The 22,790-nt window shown below is 39.2% G+C and overlaps 2 protein-coding genes across 4 annotated transcripts; both read right to left on the minus strand.

The window, feature by feature from the left end:
- Window positions 1-15: 15 nt before the first annotated feature.
- Window positions 16-12,950, minus strand: actn2b (actinin, alpha 2b). Its single transcript, XM_077729274.1, is given in 20 exon segments — window positions 16-297; window positions 377-535; window positions 604-909; window positions 1,084-1,263; window positions 1,376-1,510; window positions 1,846-2,028; window positions 2,922-3,062; window positions 3,534-3,642; window positions 4,405-4,555; window positions 4,637-4,784; window positions 4,859-5,089; window positions 5,716-5,808; window positions 5,933-6,018; window positions 6,233-6,314; window positions 8,619-8,697; window positions 8,936-9,023; window positions 9,232-9,318; window positions 9,394-9,513; window positions 9,592-9,706; window positions 12,719-12,950. Coding segments are annotated over 20 exon segments (2,784 nt in total). The 5' UTR covers window positions 12,851-12,950; the 3' UTR covers window positions 16-138.
- Window positions 12,951-13,401: 451 nt separating this feature from the next.
- On the minus strand, window positions 13,402-21,638 carry p4ha1b (prolyl 4-hydroxylase, alpha polypeptide I b). Of its 3 annotated transcripts, XM_077730138.1 has the most exons (16): window positions 21,408-21,638; window positions 19,578-19,657; window positions 19,048-19,144; window positions 18,832-18,983; window positions 18,609-18,746; window positions 17,923-18,162; window positions 17,557-17,786; window positions 17,298-17,474; window positions 16,725-16,795; window positions 16,314-16,379; window positions 15,434-15,533; window positions 15,272-15,325; window positions 15,131-15,196; window positions 14,990-15,058; window positions 14,347-14,443; window positions 13,402-14,274 (listed from the first exon to the last, which is right to left on the minus strand). In XM_077730138.1, exons 1-16 carry the CDS (start codon window positions 21,419-21,421, stop codon window positions 14,204-14,206), a joined length of 1,722 nt encoding a protein of 573 aa, XP_077586264.1. In that variant the 5' UTR covers window positions 21,422-21,638; the 3' UTR covers window positions 13,402-14,203. The 3 variants fall into 3 exon arrangements, with proteins under 3 accessions (XP_077586264.1, XP_077586261.1, XP_077586263.1); XM_077730135.1 differs by lacking the exon at window positions 16,725-16,795 and having other exon boundaries at window positions 16,314-16,384; window positions 21,408-21,636; XM_077730137.1 differs by lacking the exon at window positions 16,314-16,379 and having other exon boundaries at window positions 21,408-21,636.
- Window positions 21,639-22,790: the final 1,152 nt, after the last annotated feature.

Below are 22,790 nucleotides of genomic sequence, written 5' to 3' on the forward strand. Positions count from 1 at the left end.
AAAAACGCAGCACAATATTTGATTACCATTTATTTCATTTTCATTTGTGGTTACAATGAAAGGAAGGTAACATCTCTGACGAATCCACATCCTTTCATTACACATTTTCTAACTTAACCAAGAAAAGGTCAGGTGGGGTTAAAGGTCGCTCTCTCCGTAGAGTGCGGTGGAGAACGCCGTGTAGTCCAGCGCCCCCGGTGGCGCTCCTGGAAGCTTGTAGGGAGGCATCCTCATGATGCAGTATTCGGCTTGCTCGGGTGGAAGTTCTCTTCTCAGCTCCTCCACCAGGATGTAGGGCTAAATTTTTAAAAAGGGTATTCATAATGTCAAGTTGTTTTGACCTATTTAAAATGTGTGTAATTTTTGTTTTTCATACCTTATCGGTTGCCAAAATGCGGAAGGACGCCACCACCTGTTCGGCAGTGTCGGTATCGGCGGTTTCTCGGGTCATAAAGTCGATGAAAGACTGGAAGGAGACGATTCCGGTGCCGTTGGGGTCCACCAGGATCATGATTCGGGCAAACTCCACTTCGCCCTAAATGAATAAATGAATGGCCTTTAGAAATGGCGCCCGCAGAACCATTAGCACGGAATGGAACTCACCAAATCGTAGCCCATTGAGATGAGGCATGCTCGGAAGTCATCTGTTTCCATGGCGCCATTCTTCTTCTGTGGTAAGTTATGAATGGGAAGGAAAGGTAAGGCTACAGATACACTACTAGCCCAATTCAATTTTTTTTATGCTTGTATACAATTTGTTACCCGATCAAAGTGGTTGAAAGAAGATCTGAATTCGTTCATTTGCTGTTGGCTGATGCCTTTGGCGTCCCGGGTCAGGATCTGGGTTTCGATTTCGTTGATGGTGCGGGCAACTGTGGTGAGGAGAAGTTCCCAGCCCACACGGATGTGCTACATGGGTCAAATCACAAAAACAGAGGGCAAATTGGTACACTTTATCCTGAAAATGGCGATTATTGAGCATGTTTGCCATGTTGATGGCCCTGGATGGACATTGTTTTTGAGTTTTGAATTCAAATGAATGATTGAATCCATCCAGAAGGTTCAAATGACGTCTGTTTGTACCTCCATAGTGAAGTTGGTGTGTTTGTTGTCAAACACCAGCGACTCCTGGATGAGTTGATGGTCTCCCTCCAGTTTGTCAACGTTGGGCTTGTAAGCAACAATGACGTGCTCGTATTGCTTGAGTTGGGTCATCTGGTCCTCCAAGGCGCCTCCGATTTCCAGGGAGCAGCGTCCAATCTCCTGTTAGAACAAGATCCATTTCATTATGACATTTTCTTGCTGAACTACTCAAAATAATATTATCCTCCATGAGATGGTTCTAACTGTATGAAAACGCCTTGTCACATCTAACCTCCATCCTGGCTTGGATCCAGGGTCCGATGAGATTAGCTTGAGCGGCAAACTGTCGCCTCAACCTTTCGTGGGCGTGCTGTCGTGCCAGTTCTTCTTGCATGGAGCTGTCTCTCAGAGGGACCAACTTTTTCACCTGAAATGACACCGGGAAGGTAGCGCTTTAGGAGTCGCTTTTGGAGTCGATTTTGTAGTCGGATTTGTAGTCGATTTGGTGGTGGATTTTGTAGTGGATTTTGTAGTGGATTTTGTAGTGGATTTTGTATTGGATTCTGTAGTGGATTCTGTAGTGGATTCTGTAGTGGATTCTGTAGTGGATTCTGTAGTCGATTATGGAGTCGATTTCGGAGTCGATTTTGGAGTCGATTTTGGAGTCGATTTTGGAGTCGATTTTGGAGTCGATTATGGAGTCACTTTTAAAGTAGATTTTGGAGTTGTTTTTGGAGTAGCAATGGCAATATTTTTCAATACCTTGTCCCATTTGACGAGGAGCTCCTCAGTGGTGATGCTACTGTAAGGGTTGATAATGTTGGCCTTGATCCCGTAGCTCTGGGAGATTTTCTGCACCTCGTTGTGGATTCCCAAGATGGCCTGCCGCTCCGCATCCGCCTCCGGAAGAGTCGCTTTGAACTGCTCGTGAGCCGCAATTAGAGTCTGGAGGGAGACGCGGATGCTGAAATGCTGACATTTTGGCAGCTGGGAGGGTTTTTTTTTATTTCGGGAAGGATATCACCTGTCATTTTAAATTCAAATGAGATGAAACAAAGTCAGAGAGGGTTATCGGATGACTTTTAATTAGGCTTTTCGTGGCGGTTATTTTAAAATATACGGTCTAGTGAAAAGGATTTTTTGGGGAAAAGTGGCAGTTTGACGATAAACACATGACTGGAATTTAGCTGCCATTGATTTCTATTTATTACCATATACCAAAATTCTTCTTTGTAGTACACGTTTATATGATACCATGTGTCAAAGTGGCGGCCCGGGGGCCAAATCTGGCCCGCCGCATCATTTTGTGTGCCCCGGGAAAGTAAATGATGAGTGCCAACTTTATGTTTTAAGATCAAATTAAAATGAAGAGTATAGATGTACATTAAATTTCCTGATTTTCCCCCTTTTAAATCAATAATTGTCATTTTTTAATCACTTTTTTCAGTGTTTTTAGTTCAAAAAACATTTTCTAAAATCTAAAAATCGATAAAGAAAAGCTAAAATAAAGATTGTATTAGATCTATAAAAAAACGGAATATTCCGAGCTTTTAATCCAGTTCTTTTAATCCATTTATAAAAAAAAAAAATCTAAAAATTATATCAAAAATGGTCTGGCCCGCGTGAAATCAACCAACCCTTGTTTTATAGTAAAATTTTGTCTTCCAGGGACACTTTTGCCTTCTTTCCAGATTAGGCAAACAACAATAATTACATGCATCATAGCAATCTTCCAATAATTAATTCTCAAGTGAGCTAATCACTCCTGAATTCATGCATATCAATCCCTCAAAAACAACATTTCCAAAGTGACATATCCCACCATATCACCACCATACCTGGACTTCATCTATAGTGTGCACCATGAACATATCCTGCAGATCTTCCATGGCCCCCTCCATCCAGTTATTGAAAGGAGCCGAACGCTTGGCAAACTCTAGGAACAACTGATCGATGGTCTCCAGCAGCTTTTCTGTCCGCTGGAACAAATACAACCCCAAATAAATACCACAAACAAACAAAACAACGAACTCAAAACCCCCCTTGATAACCTCTTCCATAAAAATCCCATTATACAAATAACCCTGACCCCCCCAAAGCCACCACTCGCACCTGTCATGATGACGAAGCCCAGAGAGAATAACATTAGCATGGCCTTGTTAACCCCAATTTTAGCCCCAACAGCAAACTTCTGCTGCTGTCATTCACATTTAATCTTCCGACTTTTTTTCAGAGGAAGTGGCCGGTGAGATTGGAGCCGGTCGTGATGACAGCCATGTCTTCATCTCCCGGCATTTGAAAGGTCTCTTTGCCTATGGTTGTAAACGATCGGTCGCTATTGATGTGGATCGTTAGCACACTCTGCTGGAGGACTGTGTGTGTGAATCCAGTCAGTAGAATGGATGAGGTTGTCTTTCTGGGATGAGGTTGTGTTTTCCGAGAAATCTTACCTCCAGGGCCTCCCTCCTTTTCTGGGTCAGGGTTCCCAGTCTATCCCATAAGTCACAGATGCTCTGGCAACGTTGGTTGACAGCCGCCACGTCGGAGTAGTCCAGCTCACTGAAAAAAAAATGAATACAAATAAAAGGTATATGTTGGCTAATGTCATGTATTCAGCCCAAAACCTGAATACATGAAATTTGCATATTTATTGTAGTGGGTCATGCTTTTTTTTTTTTTTTTGGAAGACATCTACATCGCAATAATTAATATCCAATTGGAAGACTAAAATAAAATTTTAAAAGAATCAACAAGTCAATTTATTACAGCTTTGTTAAAAAAATATATAATAATAAAATCTCTATTCAGTTCGTCTGTGTATACTTTCATTTTAAAAGTAAATCTGAAATGTTTGTCCTAAAATTTAGCTTTTTAATCCAAAATGACACACCTGAACTTCAAATAAACCAAGAATGCAACAGTGTATCGTTGCTGGGGTGTCCAATCCCACTGAGATTGGTCTCCCGGCTATCTGAACCCCCAACAAACATAATGGTGCTCTAAACTGACATTTCAGCTCGCTTTGGTTCATTTTTGGTCCAAAAACAACAATTCCCATGTTTTTTCCGCTGCCCTTTCCAATTAATTTCCCTCTTTAAAAAATAAAAAACTATTTTAACAATGATAAAATATCAAAATAAAACCACCTAAACTAATGTAATAATCCAAGTTTGAAGGTTTTAACTACTTTTCAGAGCCTCAAATGACCGACATATCGAGCGTCTGTGTGGAAACTCCCGCCCTAATAAAATAAATAATAATAATAATCATAAAAAAATCAGGAGGGGGAATATAAAAACGTGCATGATACACGGTACGAACTTGAGCTCCTGGGCAATGGCAGCAATCTGCTCCACTCGATCCTGGTGGGCCGCCAAGTCGCTCTCGAAGGCCTCGTGTTTTCTCAAGATGGCTTTTATTTGGATCAGAGTTGCCGTTTCATAATCCTTCATGGAAAGCAACATTTCTTTACCTAATAGCACAAATTAAAAGACACAGAAAATACGTTTGAAATATCAATTTTTGCATTTCAATCAGGTTAATTTTATCTTACCGCTGGCCCAATTTTCATGATTGCTGGCTTTCTGACGAAACTTCTCAGCCAAGTGATCCAGTCTCTCTAATCTACGAATCTCCGTCAGGAGCCACTCCTCGTAGCCCTTCTCGGCGTGCTCCAAGCCTTGCCACGCCGTGGCGATATCCTGAAAGCACAAAAAGATCTCACAGACTCCATCCAATCCCTCTTTTCCAATCTGGCAACCTTAGACGGACTCACCGACACCATTTTTCCCTCAGAGGGCATAAAGGCGGGCCGGTTGCTGATACGCAACTTGGTCTGCAGGGTGTTGAAGTTGATTTCCAACTGGCATTTTTCCTGAACCTTAGGAGGCTTGTGTTGGCGTCTGTAGTCGCGGAAATCCTCCAGTTTTCTTTGCATCTCCGACATGGTCTTCTCGGGGGTTCGGTTCTCCAACCAGGGCGTGGTGCGGCGGATCCACTCCAGCAGCTGGATGGACAGATGCAAAAGACCTGTACTACTCTGATGTAGGATTAATTCCAAACTAAACAGTGACTTTTAATTTTAGAAGGAACACTTACAGATCATTGTCAATGAATAATATACAGTAATCCCTCCATTATCACGTCTTGAATTATTGCGAATTCACTACTTTGCCTTTTTTTCTACAATTATTATTATTTTTAATTATTATTATTATTTTAAAGTTCATAAAAATGTGAAAATCCACGCTGAAACTCATAAGGGGAAGCCACTCTTACTACAATAGGACTATTTTGCGATTTTTTTTTGATGATCTGGTCTACATTAACCGCAATATTCGAGTCATTACTGTAGAAGGAACTGTCAGAAATATACTTTGCTGTTGCCTAATGAGACTACCATATATTGTATCTAAATTAATACACATTGCATATTTCTACAGCCAAAATATTCTCTTCACAGCAATCTATGAAATCCTCAAACTTACAGAGGAAAAATAACCATTTTTGAACTGAATCTATTAAACAACCACTTTGCTTTGTCATCTTCACTAGTTTTTTCTCTATTTTTCCACTCTTTCTCATCTAAAAATTCAAATACAAAGTCCTCTAGACAATATTTCCTATATTTACCTGACTAGCCAACCTCTCATACTCCTCCATCAGCTTTTCATTCTCCTGGTTGACACCAAGCACCTTACAGATTCTGTTGGCAGCAGTCTCAGCCTAAGGAGAGTAGAAAAAAACATCAAAATCTATAGCCAGTCTAAAAAAAAAACAATTGTAATGGAAATTTTGGTTGTGGTCTGTAAATATGACTTTTGGGTTCATTTTCAATGCGATTGGGCACCTGCTCGGCGCCAGCAAAAGCGTGATAGAAGCAGGAAACGTAGGTCATAATGGCTCTTTCGTCGGGTTTAGGCGTGTTGATGATATCTGTGAGGGACAGAATTATTGTAAACCCAGTAAAAAAATGTAAAAATGAGAAAATTGTGACACTTTCAGTCAACTTTCATGATCAAATTGGCCACAATTGAAGGCGAAAGACAGCAAATCTGTTTAAAATACATTTTTTGATCACTATCAATGGGTTAAATTTAATTGGACGTCTATTACCATCAATGGCGACAAAAAAATCCCAAATAATTACCTTCAGCATCGAGCATTTTAGGAATGTCCAGGTGTTTCTCGGCCAGTTCAAAAGCCAGGTTCAAGTTCCCCATGGGATCATCCTAAATAAAGAAATACAATTCCACGTGACGTAAACAGCAATGTCCGACTTAAAATGCCTGAACTTCATGCTGGGAAGACAATCTCATACTTGCATGCAATTACCCGTTTGCCCAACAACAAAAAAACGGCACCCAACCCTTATTCTCGTTAATTATCCGTTTCAGATCGAGTATTTGGGAAAACGGCAAAGTGTTAAATGCAAACTGAAGCCAAGCATTTCGATTAAAAGCAGGTCGGCTTAAGGGGGTTTGGCTATTGTCTGTCTACTACAAAAGCCGCTGTATGACGGACAGGACCAGCTGATCCTCTATCTAACTATGGATGAGGTGGTCCAGGAATGGGAGGACCCCCCCCATAGAGGGGCTTTATGTGTTCACCTGGGGTAAAAAAAATCCTGACAGCTGCACAATGGCAGTTTTCCATCTAAAAAGTCTGGAGAAATGGGTGACATAGCATTTTTTTCCTGACTATTATGAGAAATAGCTACAGGAGCTCATGTTTCTGTGACTGTCCAAGCCAGTGTTGAAAAGTGAGGGTTTCCAGTTGCAAGAGTGATGAAGGATGAATTGCTCCGGCTGAACTGCCTTGCTTAGTTGGGAATGAATGTGCTAAAAACGTCCTCAAAACATGGTTTTTACTGTATAGTATCTCCTATTTTTTATTCTTTTTAAATCCTATATAAACCAAATTGGGATGTGTTTCTTTAAAAATCTGAAAAGGGCTATTTAAAGATTAAATGACATTTTAGATGTGTTTACTAGGGCATAGAATCAATTCCCAAAAAATGGAGTTCTTATCAATTAGGCTTGGAAGTGTATTGGATTCGTTCTACAGACACTTGAACTAACGGGGGTTGGGCCGGTCATTTCACATCAGATTTCGGTCTGGAAGTCTGTTGAGTCTGTTCCACAGACACTTGAACTCACGGGGGTTGGGTTGAAATGACCATCCCAACCCCCATTAGCACCTGACTGCAATCCACTGATTGCACTTTCCTCCAAAGAGTAAAGCTTCCACCATCTATCTCAGGGGTTGAGAACCTTTTCTGACCAAGAGAGCCATAAACAAGTCATATTTTCAAATATTATTCCTTGAGAGTCATACTCAGAATTTTAAAGTAAAAATACATGAAAATGTGTGCATTGATTATTCATTTCACCACTTTGAAATTTAAAAAAATGGTCTAAATTATTTTGAGAACATTATTTCACTGTTGCTAATAAATGAGAGTATGCATGCAGAATAGTCTGATGAAGGTATGTTCCCTACTCCTGTACTGGGGCATAGAATCAATTCCAACTGAGCTGTTCTTGTCAAAAAATGGAGTTCTCATCAATTAGGCTTGGATGTTGCACAGACACTTGAACTAACGGGGGTTGGGTTGGTCATTTCACATCAGATTTTGGTCTGGAAGTCTGTTGAGTTTGTTCCACAGACACTTGAACTCACGGGGGTTGGGTTGAAATGACCATCCCAACCCCCGTAAGCACCTGACTGCAATCCACTGATTGCACTTTCCTCCAAGGAGTCTATCTATCTCAAGGTTCGGGAACCTTTTTGACCAAGAGAGCCATAAACAAGTCATATTTTCAAATATTATTCCTTGAGAGTCATACTCAGAATTTAAAAGTTAAAATACATGAAAATGTGTGCATTTATTAATCATTTCACCACTTTGAAAATAAATTTAAAAAGTGTCTGAATTATTTTGAGAACATTATTTCACTATTGCGAATCAATGAGTATCATTGAGAGTATGCATGCAGAATAATCTAATGAAGGTAGGTTCCCTACTCCTGTACTGGGGCATAGAATCAATTCCAAGTGAGCTGTTCTGGTTAAAAAAATGGAGTTCTCATCAATTAGGCCTGGATGTTGCACAGACACTTGAACTATCGGGGGTTGGGCTGGTCATTTCACATCAGATTTCGGTCTGGAAGTCTGTTGAGTTTGTTCCACAGACACTTGAACTCACGGGGGTTGGGTTGAAACGACCATCCCAACCCCCCATTAGCACCTGACTGCAATCCACTGATTGCACTTTGCGCATTCAATATTTGTGCAAACTTTTTTTTCTGCTCCAAGGAGTTAAGCTTCCACTATCAATCTTATTTACAGGCTATTGAGAGAGCTCAGTAATTGTATAATGATATATAACTAGCATTAGAGATTAGATTAGGGACAATGGGTGAAAATTGACTTATTTTATGATGTTATAAAATGAGGGGCTTCAAGTCAGTGTTAGTTTTTTTTTTTTTTTTTTGGTGACACAGAGCATCCCAGTTGGCACACGTGCACAACACCTTGCTGAGTTTAGAGTAGTCCAACAGGTCGGGTCTGTGTCTGTGAATCAGGGCGCAGAGGGCCAGGCCGTCCTTCCAGCTTCAAACCGCCGTGAGCAAAAAGAGCCGACATGTCAGTTTACGAAAAACTGAAGCTATTTGGACCATTAGAATTAAAGGGGATGCCAAAAAATGCGAGTTTTGGCATATCTTTTAAAAGAGTGGATTTTTTTTTGGGACATGGAAACTATAAAACTCCACAATTTGAAAGACATCAGCTCTGAAATGTTTCATTTTTTTGGGGGTGAGAAGGTCAAAAGGGGGATTTTGGGACTTACCTGACATGGAAGTTTTGGACATTGACATTCCTGTAGGGGGCAGTTTTTCTTTGGCACCATAGAAGAAGACCCTCTTTGGCAGATGTTTCTGTTTAGATGTTAAATACACAGTTGTTTTGTTCAGTTTATGAGAAGATAATGGAATGTATTACTAGAAAATATACAGTAGTGCATTGAGATACACGTTGAAGTTGGTATATGTCATTATTTTATGTTTTTTGGGGGGGTTAACGTAATATATTTTGAGGTACAAGTGTAAAACGATTTTGAAAAACTGTAATTTACTCCCCCTTTACCTTCAACAGAAATGTCCTGAATGGCAAAACGAAGAATGATCGTCCAGATCATTCCAAGCGTCATTTTTACATTCCCGTCTACAATCTCTGGAAAAAAAAACACAAATGATTACAGTCATTGTGATGTCATATTTCATAAAGTGTAGTCAAGGGTTCTCGTACCTTCAGCTCCGATGGAGACCAGTTTTACGCCTTTACTGGTGATGAAGTCCAGTGCTTTGTTGACGTTGGCAATCTTATGGAAGCGCATTTTTCCTCTATCGGGCTTTGATAACCTCTCACCTAGAAATATGAACATTCTCATTACAAAAAATATGTTTAAACGAATGTAAAATGATGTAGGAGACAAGTATAGGTGACCTGAGATGACCTCCAGAAGTAACATAAGTTTTAGTCCATTCCTCAGGTCTTCTTCAATGTTATCAATTTGAGTTCCAGCTTTTCTCAGATGGGAATTACACCAGGCAGTGAAGGTCTAAGAAAGATAGAAAATCAATCAAACTTAAATCACTGCCATGGAAAATGTAATGGAATAATTATGCTTTGTATTCAATAAGTGTCCAGATCACAACATGTATGGTTTATATCAAAAATAATATATAGTTTCCAGACAAAAAGATGTAAGAGACCACCACAGATTGGACCTGACTGACATTTTTTCTCTTGAAATGGTAACTCGGTTTCTAGTATGGATTTTCCCATTACAATTTAAGGAGAAAATAGCCTAAAGCGACCCAAAAGAGTCAAACATCCATTATTTTCCGACTCTTCAGAAGAAATGTACTGTATGAGATACTGTAAATCCCGTTAAGATTGGGATTATTGTCCATCTCCACCTATTTTTGTCAGGTTGCTCACAGGCCAATGATGGATGAAGAGCCGGCCGGGAGCATTCCGGCTGATATAAGGCGTTAAATATAGAACGATATGGGGTGCATTGTGATAAGGGACCCGCCGGTTTGGGAACGACATTACGACGCATCGTCATAAAAGTGTGAGTGAGAATGTCAAGAGGACCAAGAAATGCTTCCCTATTGTCAATCTTGCTTCCAGGTCACCTTCATTTACAGATAAGATAATACAATACCTTTAGATAAGTGCCAATATGGTGAAATATAAGATAAATCGTCATATCAAACAGGGCGATTTGCGTCAAATGGACTCATTTCATTCATTTTCCATAAAATTGGATGATTTGGGTCGTGGTTACGATAAAACCAAACTGATGAGGTCATGGGAAATTGTCCCCCGATCACGTCATCTTCATGTAAAGTGTCAATTCTGAGAAGTGTAGTTCTATAAGTAGCCCCAATCAAAGTGGTGAATGTTCTAGCGTACTTTGGGTGACAGAGTAACACCGACTGACATCCTAGCCAGGAACTAACTTACTACAACAATGCCATGGTGAGCCAAATACTCAACAGGACCCACTCAACTGCACTTCAAATAAGGGGGGGAACACATAGGTCATGGAAATGAGGGTATATATATACTCATCCTAAATATAAACTCACCTGCGGTGACAAAAGCTATGCAGGCCAATATAGTATATTTTGTATTATAACGTTGAATTTTGTTTTGTGTGTGTAGGTAGTCTTGTATTAAAAAAAAGTATATTTAAGTACATTTTCTGATAGTACAGTAATCCCTCGAATATTGCAGCTTCAACTATTGCGGCTTTACTACATCGCGTTATTTTTTCCGAGGGAATTTTTCTTTAGTTGAATTAATTTTTTTTGTAGGTTCATAAAAATGTGAAAATCCATGCCGAATCACAAGGGTAAGCCACTCCCCTTTCCTCTGTTTGAAACTGGAACTCAGCAATGAAGTAAAAAATAAATATATATATATATATATATATATATATTTTCAATTTCATAAAAATATGAAAATCCACGTTAAAATTTGCAAGCAGAAACCACTCCCCTGTCCTGAACTGAAGTAAAATTTAAACAAATTAAATAGGGGTAATCATACTTTGCGGTTTTTCGTTCATTACAGCCATTTATTAACTACAGTAACCGTGATAATCGAGGGATTACTGTATATAAAGTTCAAGACCTTCATGTCATTAACACAGTTATAAAAGCCCAAAACCCAAGTAAGATATAACAAACCTTGTACATACATATAGTTTTTCCTAAAATGTGTCATTTTTAAAAATTCCAAACTATACTTCATAACAAGAAACATAATTTCACAGTACGTCAAACGGTCGCTTGATGTTTGCAACTCATATTTCAAGACAAAACAAAAATAAATAAACCATCTGAGTGATGCTTCCACTATGCATGGAGAACTTAGCTTCATGTTACTAAAAATACACAATTTCGTCATCCTATGGTGGAGGGGGGGGCTTGGTGGTTAAAAGCCGGGGGCCTCCAGCTGTGCAAAAAAGTCATAAAGCCTTAAAAAAAATCAACTGCCACAGTGGGGGGGGGGGGGGGGGGGTTCTGGGCTCAAGGCTATATTGAGATTCAAACAAGTGCGGTATTTTCTGCGTGCCATCCCTATAAACAAAAGAATTCCAAGCCAAGGACAGCGGCTTAGCCTTACTACAATGCCTGCCCGTGGTGGCGGCACTTGTTTAAATTTAGACTAAGGCAGCATCCATTCTAAATCCCCAGAGCGTCATCGTGTGTTGGGAGCATCTGTTGACAGCTCGCATTCCCGGCGTATCATCGGAGAGAGTGAGCACAGACGTTGGAAAGCAGAGTTATTGTTAGCCGGGCTGCTGGTACTCATTGCATCCATCCGTCAAGCTTTGGCACATTTGAATGAAATTTGGAGGGATGGTCATTATTTTGTTCATTGGGATGTAGAAGTAAATATCAATATTAAGTCTTTTATAGTATGTAAAGTACACAAAATGGTGTAAAGATGAAATAGGGCTCATAAAAATGGAGTTTATTCTAAATATTATTGTCCAAATGCTTGATTTTGAAGCATTATTTATTGTATTTCTTTGTTTTTATGAATTTATTTAGGAAAAAGTGTGTGTTTATGTTTTCTGATTTAAAAAGGACAGTAAAAAGTAAATATTAATCTCTTTTTTTACATTTTCTTGAATGATTAAAAATATTATTTTTTTATTATATTCCATTTTCCATGGAGGAGTACTCCAGTTTTATTTAAATTTTAATTTAGCAAGGAACATTATTTAGTACAATTGCGAGTCACAAAATGAAGTGCAGGGCCAGATTTGTCCCCCCGTCCCTCAAGTTTGACACCAGTGACCTCGCTCTGGGCAGAACAATTACACAATCCTCCACTAGACGGCGTATTTTAACTAAGTGTCCACCTTGTGTCTTATAAACAACCCTCACCTGCAGAACGAGTAAATATAAACTGTTGACAAATTCACAACTGTTTTGCTTGCATATAAGGATGCACATGTTCAAATATTTGTACCAAAATGTTATACAACGGTAGGATTAACACTTTAAGAGACACGATCGTTTAATTTAGGGCTTTTTTTCCGACTTACTTTCCTCTGCTGTTGTTCCCAGGCGGGGTCAAGCAGCATGTCCCGGTCCCATTCGTCTTCCTGGGTCATGTACACATCCTCGTAGCCGTTGTTGTAGCACACCGTGCTCTCGATTTGGGTCATAGTCATCATCTTGGCCCAGAGTAGAGTTCAGGTTATATGGATTATAATTTCGTCGGACTTTTTTAGGTTCTTTTCTCACGCTTCGGCCTCGTCTCCCCGAACCGACGGATGTCTGGCCCCGGTTGCCATGGGCGGGCCCGAGTCGCCGGGTTATCATGAGTAGGGGCGTGGTTAAGTAACTTCTCGTCCAATCACGTGCCTGCGCGCACACGCATGTAGGGCACGGGTAAAACAACGTTAAGTCGTGCTCTATGACAAGGGGGATTGTTTCCAAGTTTGCAGCCTTTTGTTATGGGAATAGTTTATGTGAAAATGTTTTAAAATACGCGTTGGGAAACAAAGTGAGTGGTAGTAATGGTCAAATTTGAAATGTACTTTTTTGCTGATTGTATTTCCCCCATTTTGGGGTAATACTGACATGTTTTGGATTGATATCAACAAGTTAAGCATCATTTAGCATAATTTTTAGATGTCTTTTTTTAGGCCTGTCCAATAAATTGATAGACGATGTATCATAAATCATGTGCTCATTTTGTAAAATAAAATAAAAAGAACAAATGTCAGAAAAACAGTTTTTAATGAATATGAGGACTGTCATAACAATAACACAAGAAAGGGTTTGGGTCACATAAATAAAAGTATTCTTCCTCACAAAACCCAATAAAAAGCACCAAAACTACCGAGTGAATTTGAGATATGACAGTTTCTGTGTTGTTTATTTTGGAGAAAACCCATCTACCCATCATCTAGCAGCTGAATGGACATCTATTCCAGAAGGTGTAGCCCACCCAAAAGCAGTAACTAAAAAAAGTCCATGCATTTTTGGGGTCTCATCCTCAGTTCTGTCACCACAGCATTCTTCAGGTCCATTGTCTTTAGAACAAATCGCCTTTGTGAGGGGGGAAAGTAAACTAAGGCAGTTTGAGTTAGTGCACCATCACAATTTTGTCCTTAAAGGCCAGGAAATGTCAAATGCTGCATTTAATGTGCTACAAACTTGTAGTACTCGCTTTGCAAAATCCGAGTGCGATGTGTAAACTTGCAAAGTGTAAAAAAAGGAGTGTTTTCTTCTAAAAAAAATGATAGCATAGCAAAAACACTTTGACCTTCGGGTCAAATGGAGTGTTATGATATACACACATAGGCACGATTTGGCAATCCGGGAACAAAACGGTCCTGATTTTTAAGAACTCCTGGTACTCGAGGCATTGTACGGCTTGGAGAAAATAAATGGAGTGTTTGACCTCAGAGGAACAGAGCCATTTTGGCTCGTAAGCTTCTGTTCTGGGTCATTCGTCATCGGCGGTAGACTGCTTTGGGCTGAGGAAGTGAGAACATTTTTTGTTTTGTTTTTGGCATCAATCAGTTAGTCTCGTTTAGATTACATGGTCGCCGCCACTCTTGGCCTCGTTCGTGAATCCATTTGTTCGATACTAAAGAAAGACATACACACAAAAAATATATTAGCGCTACTCCTTGATAGTAATTGAGTTGAGAGAACGTACCCCACTTGTTGCCCACCAACACGGGGCAAGCTGCATGTCTCGTACTGTAGTCGCCCTCCCCGTTGGGAAAGAGATTGTACCAGAACACTGCAGTACCCTGGAGACAGAATACAAACACACACAGACACACACACACACATTGGTCACAAGTGACAAATACGACACAGCAGTAAAACCATGAAACAGGTATTTGGTGGTTGCCAGGTCCTAAGTAGCATTTTATAGTTCATGTTGCCATATTGGCATAAAATGCGTTTATTTACCAAAACGTTTCTTTTTTATCTATTTCAAATTCCAATTTTTTTCATGTTTTATATTAATTTTCTTCATTTTATAAACTTAGTTAAAGCTGAAACACACGAAAAATAAATTTAACAAGTATTTTTTTTTACAAAACTAGGACATAAAATCTGAAATTTTAGCCTATTTAGTAGCACTTTTTCATTCAAATTTAACCCAAACAACACAAATAAAATGATTAAAAAAGACAGGAATAAAAATAAAATATTTCTTTCTATTGTTATGTAATAGTCAGGACTAATATGAACCAAATTAACACAAAATAATCAATATTTGTCTGGCTCCTTGCATAAACACAGCAACTCAATATTCAGTAAGTCAGTTATAAGGTAGTAATAGTAACCTTTAGGGGTGTAACTGACGCTCCAACGTCTGGGAATACTGTAGCGCCACCTGCTGACACGTCACTCATCTACAACAGAAAGGGGAGATTGAATTGGAGTAGTACTCATTTGTCTGAAATATATCCGTGACATGAACTGACATAAAAGAGCCACGTTGCTATGCGGTTGCCGGTCCCAAGTTCTTTGAAGGCATCTGGCTCATCTTTCTGCGCAAAACATAGAGGCAAGTTGACAGGTCTAGATTTCAAAATGTATTGACGCACTTATGTGTCAGGGCGTACCCTTCCAAAGTCAAAGTGAGGCTCGTATTGACCTCCGACACCGTAATTGGCAACCTGTTGTGAGGACAATATTTGGAGAATATGTTAACAGTAATACACAAGCTATTTTAAGTGTTATTTTCCTATTGATTTAATTGAGCAAATACATATAGATAAAATGACCTGGAGCTCTTCTGCTGTGTCCATCTCCAAACCAGTGAGATCCTCGATCCTTTGGTTTATTTTCTCAACGATTGGATCTTCGTAGGCAGTGAGCCAAGCACTGGAATAGAAGAGGGTTGATTGGGAAAGAAAAATCACAAAAAATCACGAAAAATCACGAAAAATCACGAAAAATCACCAAAAAATGAGCCGGTGATGACAGAAATCATGCTGAAGGAAAAGTTAATCATGATTAAAAGAATGTCTGCCCAGAGAAGTAAGCACTAGGCCCAGAATTCAGAATCTCCAATCAGATCAGGGTTCAGGGCAAGGATATATACTAGATTTCCGGAAATTCTACGTTTGTGTTTTGGTAAGAATGTAACAAATCATTTGCCATTTTTATTCCTCCTTAGAGTTTTGTATTGATGAGTCATACTGTTGGAGTCCAATTTAGCCAAGAAAGATATTTTCTCATGTGTCTTGCATCAGGAAGTTATGGGAAAAGTCCAATTTGCTTTTCTGTTCACATTCCTTGCAAATCAACCAAACTACAACAATCCCTTTAACTTTTTAAAATGACAAAGTTCACTGCAAGGCTATTTGAATGCATAACATTAATTGGGGGAACTATTTAAAAACTGGAGGTCATAGCAAAACAAGGCCATGAAAGAATGCATTCTAGCTTCATTCCAGAAATAAGCCCAGAGAAGAAATATTCACTGCCTTGACATTGAATATTTCGCCAAAAATCTCAACAACCAAGACTATGTCAACTCTCGAATGGAAGCAGCCTGAAAGAACAGCTTTAATAATTCATCAGTCTTAAACAAGCGGCAAATAATGTCCATTCTTACCCAAGCTGTGAGCAGATTTAATTTGACCCCTTATTACCCCTTACCTCTTGGAGACTCTGTATAAGGCCGTGGTTAGCTTCCCAGTTCGGGGGTCATGCACCGTGGCTCGCCTTAACTACGGGAATTCCCCGAGGTGGATATACAGGGTGGACAGAAAGAAAAAAAAAGAAAAGAAAAAAAGCAATACACCAGAGGAGAAAAAGAGAGAAAGAGAAAAGCAAAAAACAGTCACTGGATGTCAATATGCCAGCTTAAAAATTTAAAAAATGGTACCAAAAATGTATTCCATGGGTTTTGCACTATCCATTTTTTGCTTTTGAAACGTCTCTGGGCTTATGAAAAAGCAACTATGTTAATAACTAGAGCAAAAAAAGTATAAAGAGGAGGGAAGAGTGGGGGGGAAGACCACCTCCTCCATTTGTGATCCTGGTGTGAGCCCCCTGAATGGAACTTACCTTTTACTGATCCTGTAGGGCGCCGTCTCCAGCACTCCCGTGGTGGGGTTGGAGATGGTGGCCCTGCGTAGCTGTGAAGCCAGGCACAGGATTTACCGCACACATGCCAGTGTATGTGTGTGTGTTTCGCTCTTTTTTTAATCTCTCTCTATGTGGAGAGTAGGTATATTATACCGAGGCCACTGAAACACAGTGGCTATTAACGGTTTGCCTCTGCATGGTTGAAATCAATGATGATTTCCAGAGGTAAGAATTCCAGCAGAATCAATGTAAATCAATGGTCGAGACTTGTTGATTACGGAATTTAAAGTATTAGAGGGGGAAGTTCATTCCGAAAAAAATGTGTTTATAAGGAGATTTAGCCATGAATAAATAAATGGTGCAGTGCTAAAAAGCCTTCTTTCTGTTATATAACTTCTAGGAATGACTGTGGCTTCCTGGCCAACAATGAAATGGGATTAATACTAGTTTTTTTCACTTTTTTGCTCTGAAATCAGTTAAAAACTGCATAACCTTCTATTTTGTTTTGAAAAACACCATCACCCTTGTTGACACTAACACATAAGAGCTTACCCTGGGTTTGGCCAGCTCTTTGACCCTCGCAATTTCTTCATCCGAGATGATGTTGAGGAAACGTACAATGTATGGTTTGTCCCAAACATCCTCCTGTTTGACTGGTCCCAGCAGATAAAAGGGGTTGTGTTTGTTGTCGTAGTAACGGCAGAACAGTCGGCTTTGCCTTCGTGTGGTCTTAACGCAAGAAAAAAAAAACAGACGTTCCAAAAGTTGAGACAAAAATGGAAAAAATAATGAATTTAAATGTACTTCTCACCATTTTGATGCCCTCCCCACGACACAGCATTTCATACTTCTTCCTCTCAGGCATCAGAGTGAAAGTATTCTTGTCCTTTTTCTGCTTCTTCACAAGTTTCTTCTTTGGTTCTTCTTTCTTCTCAGATTCTTTCTCTGTCTCAGCTTCCTCCTCCATCTTTGCCTTTTTCTGCTTCTCCAACTGGAATTCAAAGTACTTGACGTTGCCTTTGGCTCGTTGATGTTCTGGATCTGAAAAGCAGGACATCTGTAACTATTATCAAAACAAAGACATCTGCAACGGCTTCACATGAATATCCTTCAAGAAAAAAAATACTTTTTCTCCAGTACACAAATATTAAGATGGCCTTTTGGCACGGGAACCAACCGAGTTCAAGGAGCTTCTTAGTGTACTCCAAAGCACGTTCCAATTGTCCTTGCTGATAGATGGCATAACTGAGGTAGTCCAACAGAGTCACCTTGTCCACAGTGGACTCCTCACCACCATCCAACTGTCTCAAAGCCTGTGCCATCCACAACTCTGTATGATAATAGTCAACATCCGAGTAGGCGATCTTTCCCAGCTCGTAGCAGTCCTCCACAGTCATAACAGTCTTTTGTTTCACTCCTGGAAAAGACAAACGACCATTTTAAGATGAAATCAAACACAAACACGACTCTAAAGAGTACTCTATTTCCATTTCTGCATCTCTAGACTATTATTTGGACTTATTTCTTTTTTTGAGGGATTTATTTATTTCATTTTCAGGCTAAGCATTAATTTTATGCAGTTTTACGACATTTTCCTGCTGTTGCATGCTAGCATACCATATTTTCACCACTATAAGGCGCACTTAAAAGTCTTAATTTTTCTCCAAAATAGACAGTGCGCCTTATAATTCAGTGCGCCTTATATATGGGAAAAAATTAAAATATGTCATTCATTGAGGGTGCGCCTTATAATTCAGTGCGCCTTATATATGGAAAAAACTGTCATTCATTGACGGTGCGCCTTATAATGCGGTGCGCCTTATAAGTGGGAAACTATGGTACTTTAAAAAGGCAGATTCTTACCAGGTAGATTTCCCATTGAAATGGTGTTGGCATCTAATTTGTACGTATCTTGCAAACGTAGAAGAGCTTTAGCCGCGCCCGTCTGGTCTTCGTCCGTAGGGAAGTAGCGCCTCTGAATCGTCAGGTTGGAAATAAAACCTGACAGGGCAAGCAGAACATGATGTGGCGAGTAAAGGATAAGTGGAGGGATCAACGTTGTATTATTAATTTTTTTTAATCGAACCATCTGTGGTGTCGCTAAGGACGAGGCTTTCTAGATCTCCCCACTCCGTGTTGAGCCTTTTCATAAGCTTAAAGGCATTGACCGGGTGCCCCAGGAATCCTTCGGGGTCTTGTGTCGCCATGGCGGATAAAGATTCCAGTTTATCAGCCCACCTGCCAAAAAACATGTTAAATTTACGATTAGAAGATGTCGAAATGGGGTCGTCGGTAGACTGACTTTTTGACACGTTCCAACTTGTTTTCCTCGGCTTGGATGTAGTCTTTGAGGGATGTGACCAGATCTTTTTCGGTGAATAATAGATCTGTCATTTGACCTAAAAACAAAAACACACACCTGAGATTAATACATATCAACATATATTAATAACAACTCGATTTCATGTGGGCCGGACCATTTTAGATATTATATTTAGATTTTTTTAAATAAATTGATTAAAATAATTGGAGTAAAAGCCCTGATTATTCATTTTTTAGCTTTTTTCATATATTTTTAGATTTTACAAAATGATTTTTGAACTAAAAACAGAAAAAATGATTAAAAAATTACAATTATTGATTTAAAAGGGGGAAAATCAGGAAATTTAACATACATATACACTCTTCATTTTAATTTGATCCTAAAACAGAAAGTCTGCACTCATGATTTACTTTCCCGGGCCACACAAATTGATATGGCGGGCCAGATTTGGCCCCCGGGCCGCCACTTTGACACATCTGCTCTAATATGAGAAAAATGAGATCTTTTACCTATGGAAGTAAAAAAGTCATGGGCTGAGATTAAATGCTGACCACTCAGTAGCAGAAAACAGCAACATGGCAGCAGCTTTCTGTGGAGAGATGAGTAACAAAAGACATTAATATAAAAAAATGTGTTTTTACTGCATGAGAAAATGCCATGAAAATCAATTACTCTTTCGGGCAAGTTGTGATGGGTCCATTTTTCAAATGAGGGATACATTTTGACATGCATCATGAGATCATAAAGGCCTGCAGTTAAGGCAGGTGTGTCTGTCTACAAGTTGAAACCAATCATTTTTTTCCCTCTACATTTTTGATGGGAAGTCAGATTAAAGGCAGTGCAATGCAAACTACCAAAGTGAGGAAAAATACACATGGCAAGTTTCATGGAGGTGCAAAAGTGAATGCCCCAGTGATTCTCTTGACATGTCTGGCCTGGGATTTCCTGCGGTCAACCATTCGACCAATGGTAAGCCAAGAATGAGGGCATGTGACCCTCTGCTAAATAAGCTTGACTGGTGAAGTGGAAATGATCTCACCAAGTCACATAGTGACCAGAGGAGGAAAATATATTGAACTTTTTTTTTCCTGAAGTAAAGCAGAAGCAGGTTGAGACAGGTTTTTGCCAAGTGGGCAAACTTCTTGAGAAAATAAAACCTCATGTGGCTTTTCAATTTAGGTCAGCGGCGGGGCAAAATACAAACAGAGATGCCATGCTTTTTATAGGGAGGAATTTACCACACGTTTAAATTCTGTCACCAAAACAGAGGATTATATTCCAAATACTCTGAGAAAACAAGTTGTCCCATCCAATTTCATTTAAAAAGCCTTTGAGTAGTACTTGTAAAGTATTTGGCATGACTTAATAACTACAAAATCTATTCATTTGTAATAAATTGTCAGAGGAGCACACACAGAATCTTCTTAATCAGTTTGAAAATTAAGCAAATTACCAACAGATATAGCATCACATTCAGAATAATATTAAAAGTATTACAATGCCATGAAGATGAAAATTTGCACATATATTGAAAAAAAATGTAAGTTTGTGTTGGTGATTCTAAAATAAAGCAAAGAAAATGTGAACTAATATTAAGTGTCTGCTATTCTTCCATTATTTAAAAAATATATCGTTTTTCAATGCATCACAAGTCCCCAACAGGCAGTTTTTTCTTATATTAAGGATAACTTTTCATGTATTGAAAGTGAATGGATGAGGAGAGGACTGCCACGTCTTCGCCCCTCCCCGCCGGAAAGCCCGCAGCCTTGCCGGATAAACACAAGCTTTTTCCCGTGCTTAACTTGAACAAATACGCTTTCAAACATCTTGGCTACAAACGTTCCTTTTGTTTTCACCATAAACACATTCACCTTCCAAAAATGTTCATTCTCAACCATAACTAAGCGAGTGTTAGCCTTTAGCATCAGCTAGCATTCCATCACGACAGTGACACATACAACGAAATTTAAAAGAGATCGCCACCTAACATTGAATGACAATTAAATACCAAAGCAATGACAATAAAATCCCAATAAATAAACAATAGTAACACACAATGTATTACAGAATAACAACGTCCGTCGCAATCCACGTTGTCTTGGTTACCAGACTAAAACCGGCAGACGAAATACTTCATTTAACTTTTAATCATTCATCCTTAATCATTCAAAAAGAACATTATCATCAATATAATAACCTTTAACCCACTTTCCTGTTAGCTAGTGTAGCTTAGCTTAGCATAGAGACACTTTGAGCTACAAAGTGAAAGTACTACTTCATCGGAACGCGTAAACAAACAAATCAAGACAATTTTCAATGGCATATTTGACAGATTTCACCTGATAAAATGCATTGTGTCTTCAAGTGGATAAAAAAAGTGAGTTCAATGGCAATGTCAAAAAGGATGAGGAAAGTCAAGTGGTCCTATTTGAGATGTCCCGTCGAACTGGTGTGGACATCTGCTTCTTTTTCTGCGTGGACAAGCCAAGACCAAAAAGGACTACGTGCAAAGTCTCACATGCTTTTGGAAGGGGGGCAGTCGTTTCCGATCTTCAGGGGAGGTGTCATTCATACGTGGGGTAACAGATGATTTCTATAATTTGCCCTTTTTTATTTCATTGTATTTCACTCATTAAAGATCCACACCGTGCAACGTGTTCAAAACTTTGTTTGGAATAAAATGGTGCTTCAGTGGATATGAATGAATGCTTTTACAATCCTTAGTATACTCGTTTTAGGAGCCTTTGGCTAATATATAAAGGTTTCTTATTCCTCCCACATTCCAGAAAAAATCCCCGCAAACCAAAACGTGTCTGATGGGAGGGCAATCCAGAGTTCAAAGGGGAGGAGTTACATTTGTGGGCGTGTCTGGTGAGCTTCAAGTGGTAGGAGGATTTGGGATGCAATGAATCTTATAGTCTGTGGGAGGAATGTCGCATGTAAACACGACAGTTGTTTTGCAAAAAACTAAACTAATGATGAAAAAAGTTTCTAAAGTATACTTCTGGAACTTTATACATCAGATAAGACACCCAATGGATGAACATACATGGCTCTTTTAGCTCCTAAACATTAATAAATCCAGTATTTGGGTGACTATAACATGGTATGAAGTCCTGGTCAAAGCCCTAGTAAAGAAACCAGCTCATTAAATAAATTTGGATCATCAATTCTATAAACTCTGATGACCGACCACATTCTACTCGTTCAACGACCACCATGTGAAGAAAAAAAGCAGATCTGATGATTTAATGATAGATGAAGACTAATGGACGACAGCCTGCAATTACTGTGTTCTTGATCCACCCATTTCTTGGCAGGGTGGCGCTTTAAAATTAGAATGTAGTGACGATTTTATAGAGCAGGCCTCTGTATTTTATAGGTAAAACACCTACAGCGCCTTATTTTATTAGTACGAACGAATAGGGTCGTTTTGGAGGACAAAAACGTCTTAAATTGTGGAGAGAGCTACAAAAATGAGCCTTGCAACCCTTAAAAGTATCAAAAAATTAAGAAAATGAGGGGTTAACATTAAAAGAAACCCAGTGTAACCATTTATTTTACTATCCCACATTAGTCATACATCAGAGGAGAAAAATCTATAATGATATTGAACTAGATAACATATTTGACTTGACCTTATCTGTTTTTATCAATGTGTCATAAAATAAATTCTGGACCTAATCTAGGAATGTTGTCACTTTCTCTGTTCCAACAGCAGG

Source organism: Stigmatopora nigra, chromosome 12, assembly GCF_051989575.1.
Source record: "Stigmatopora nigra isolate UIUO_SnigA chromosome 12, RoL_Snig_1.1, whole genome shotgun sequence".
NCBI classification, from domain to species: domain Eukaryota; kingdom Metazoa; phylum Chordata; class Actinopteri; order Syngnathiformes; family Syngnathidae; genus Stigmatopora; species Stigmatopora nigra.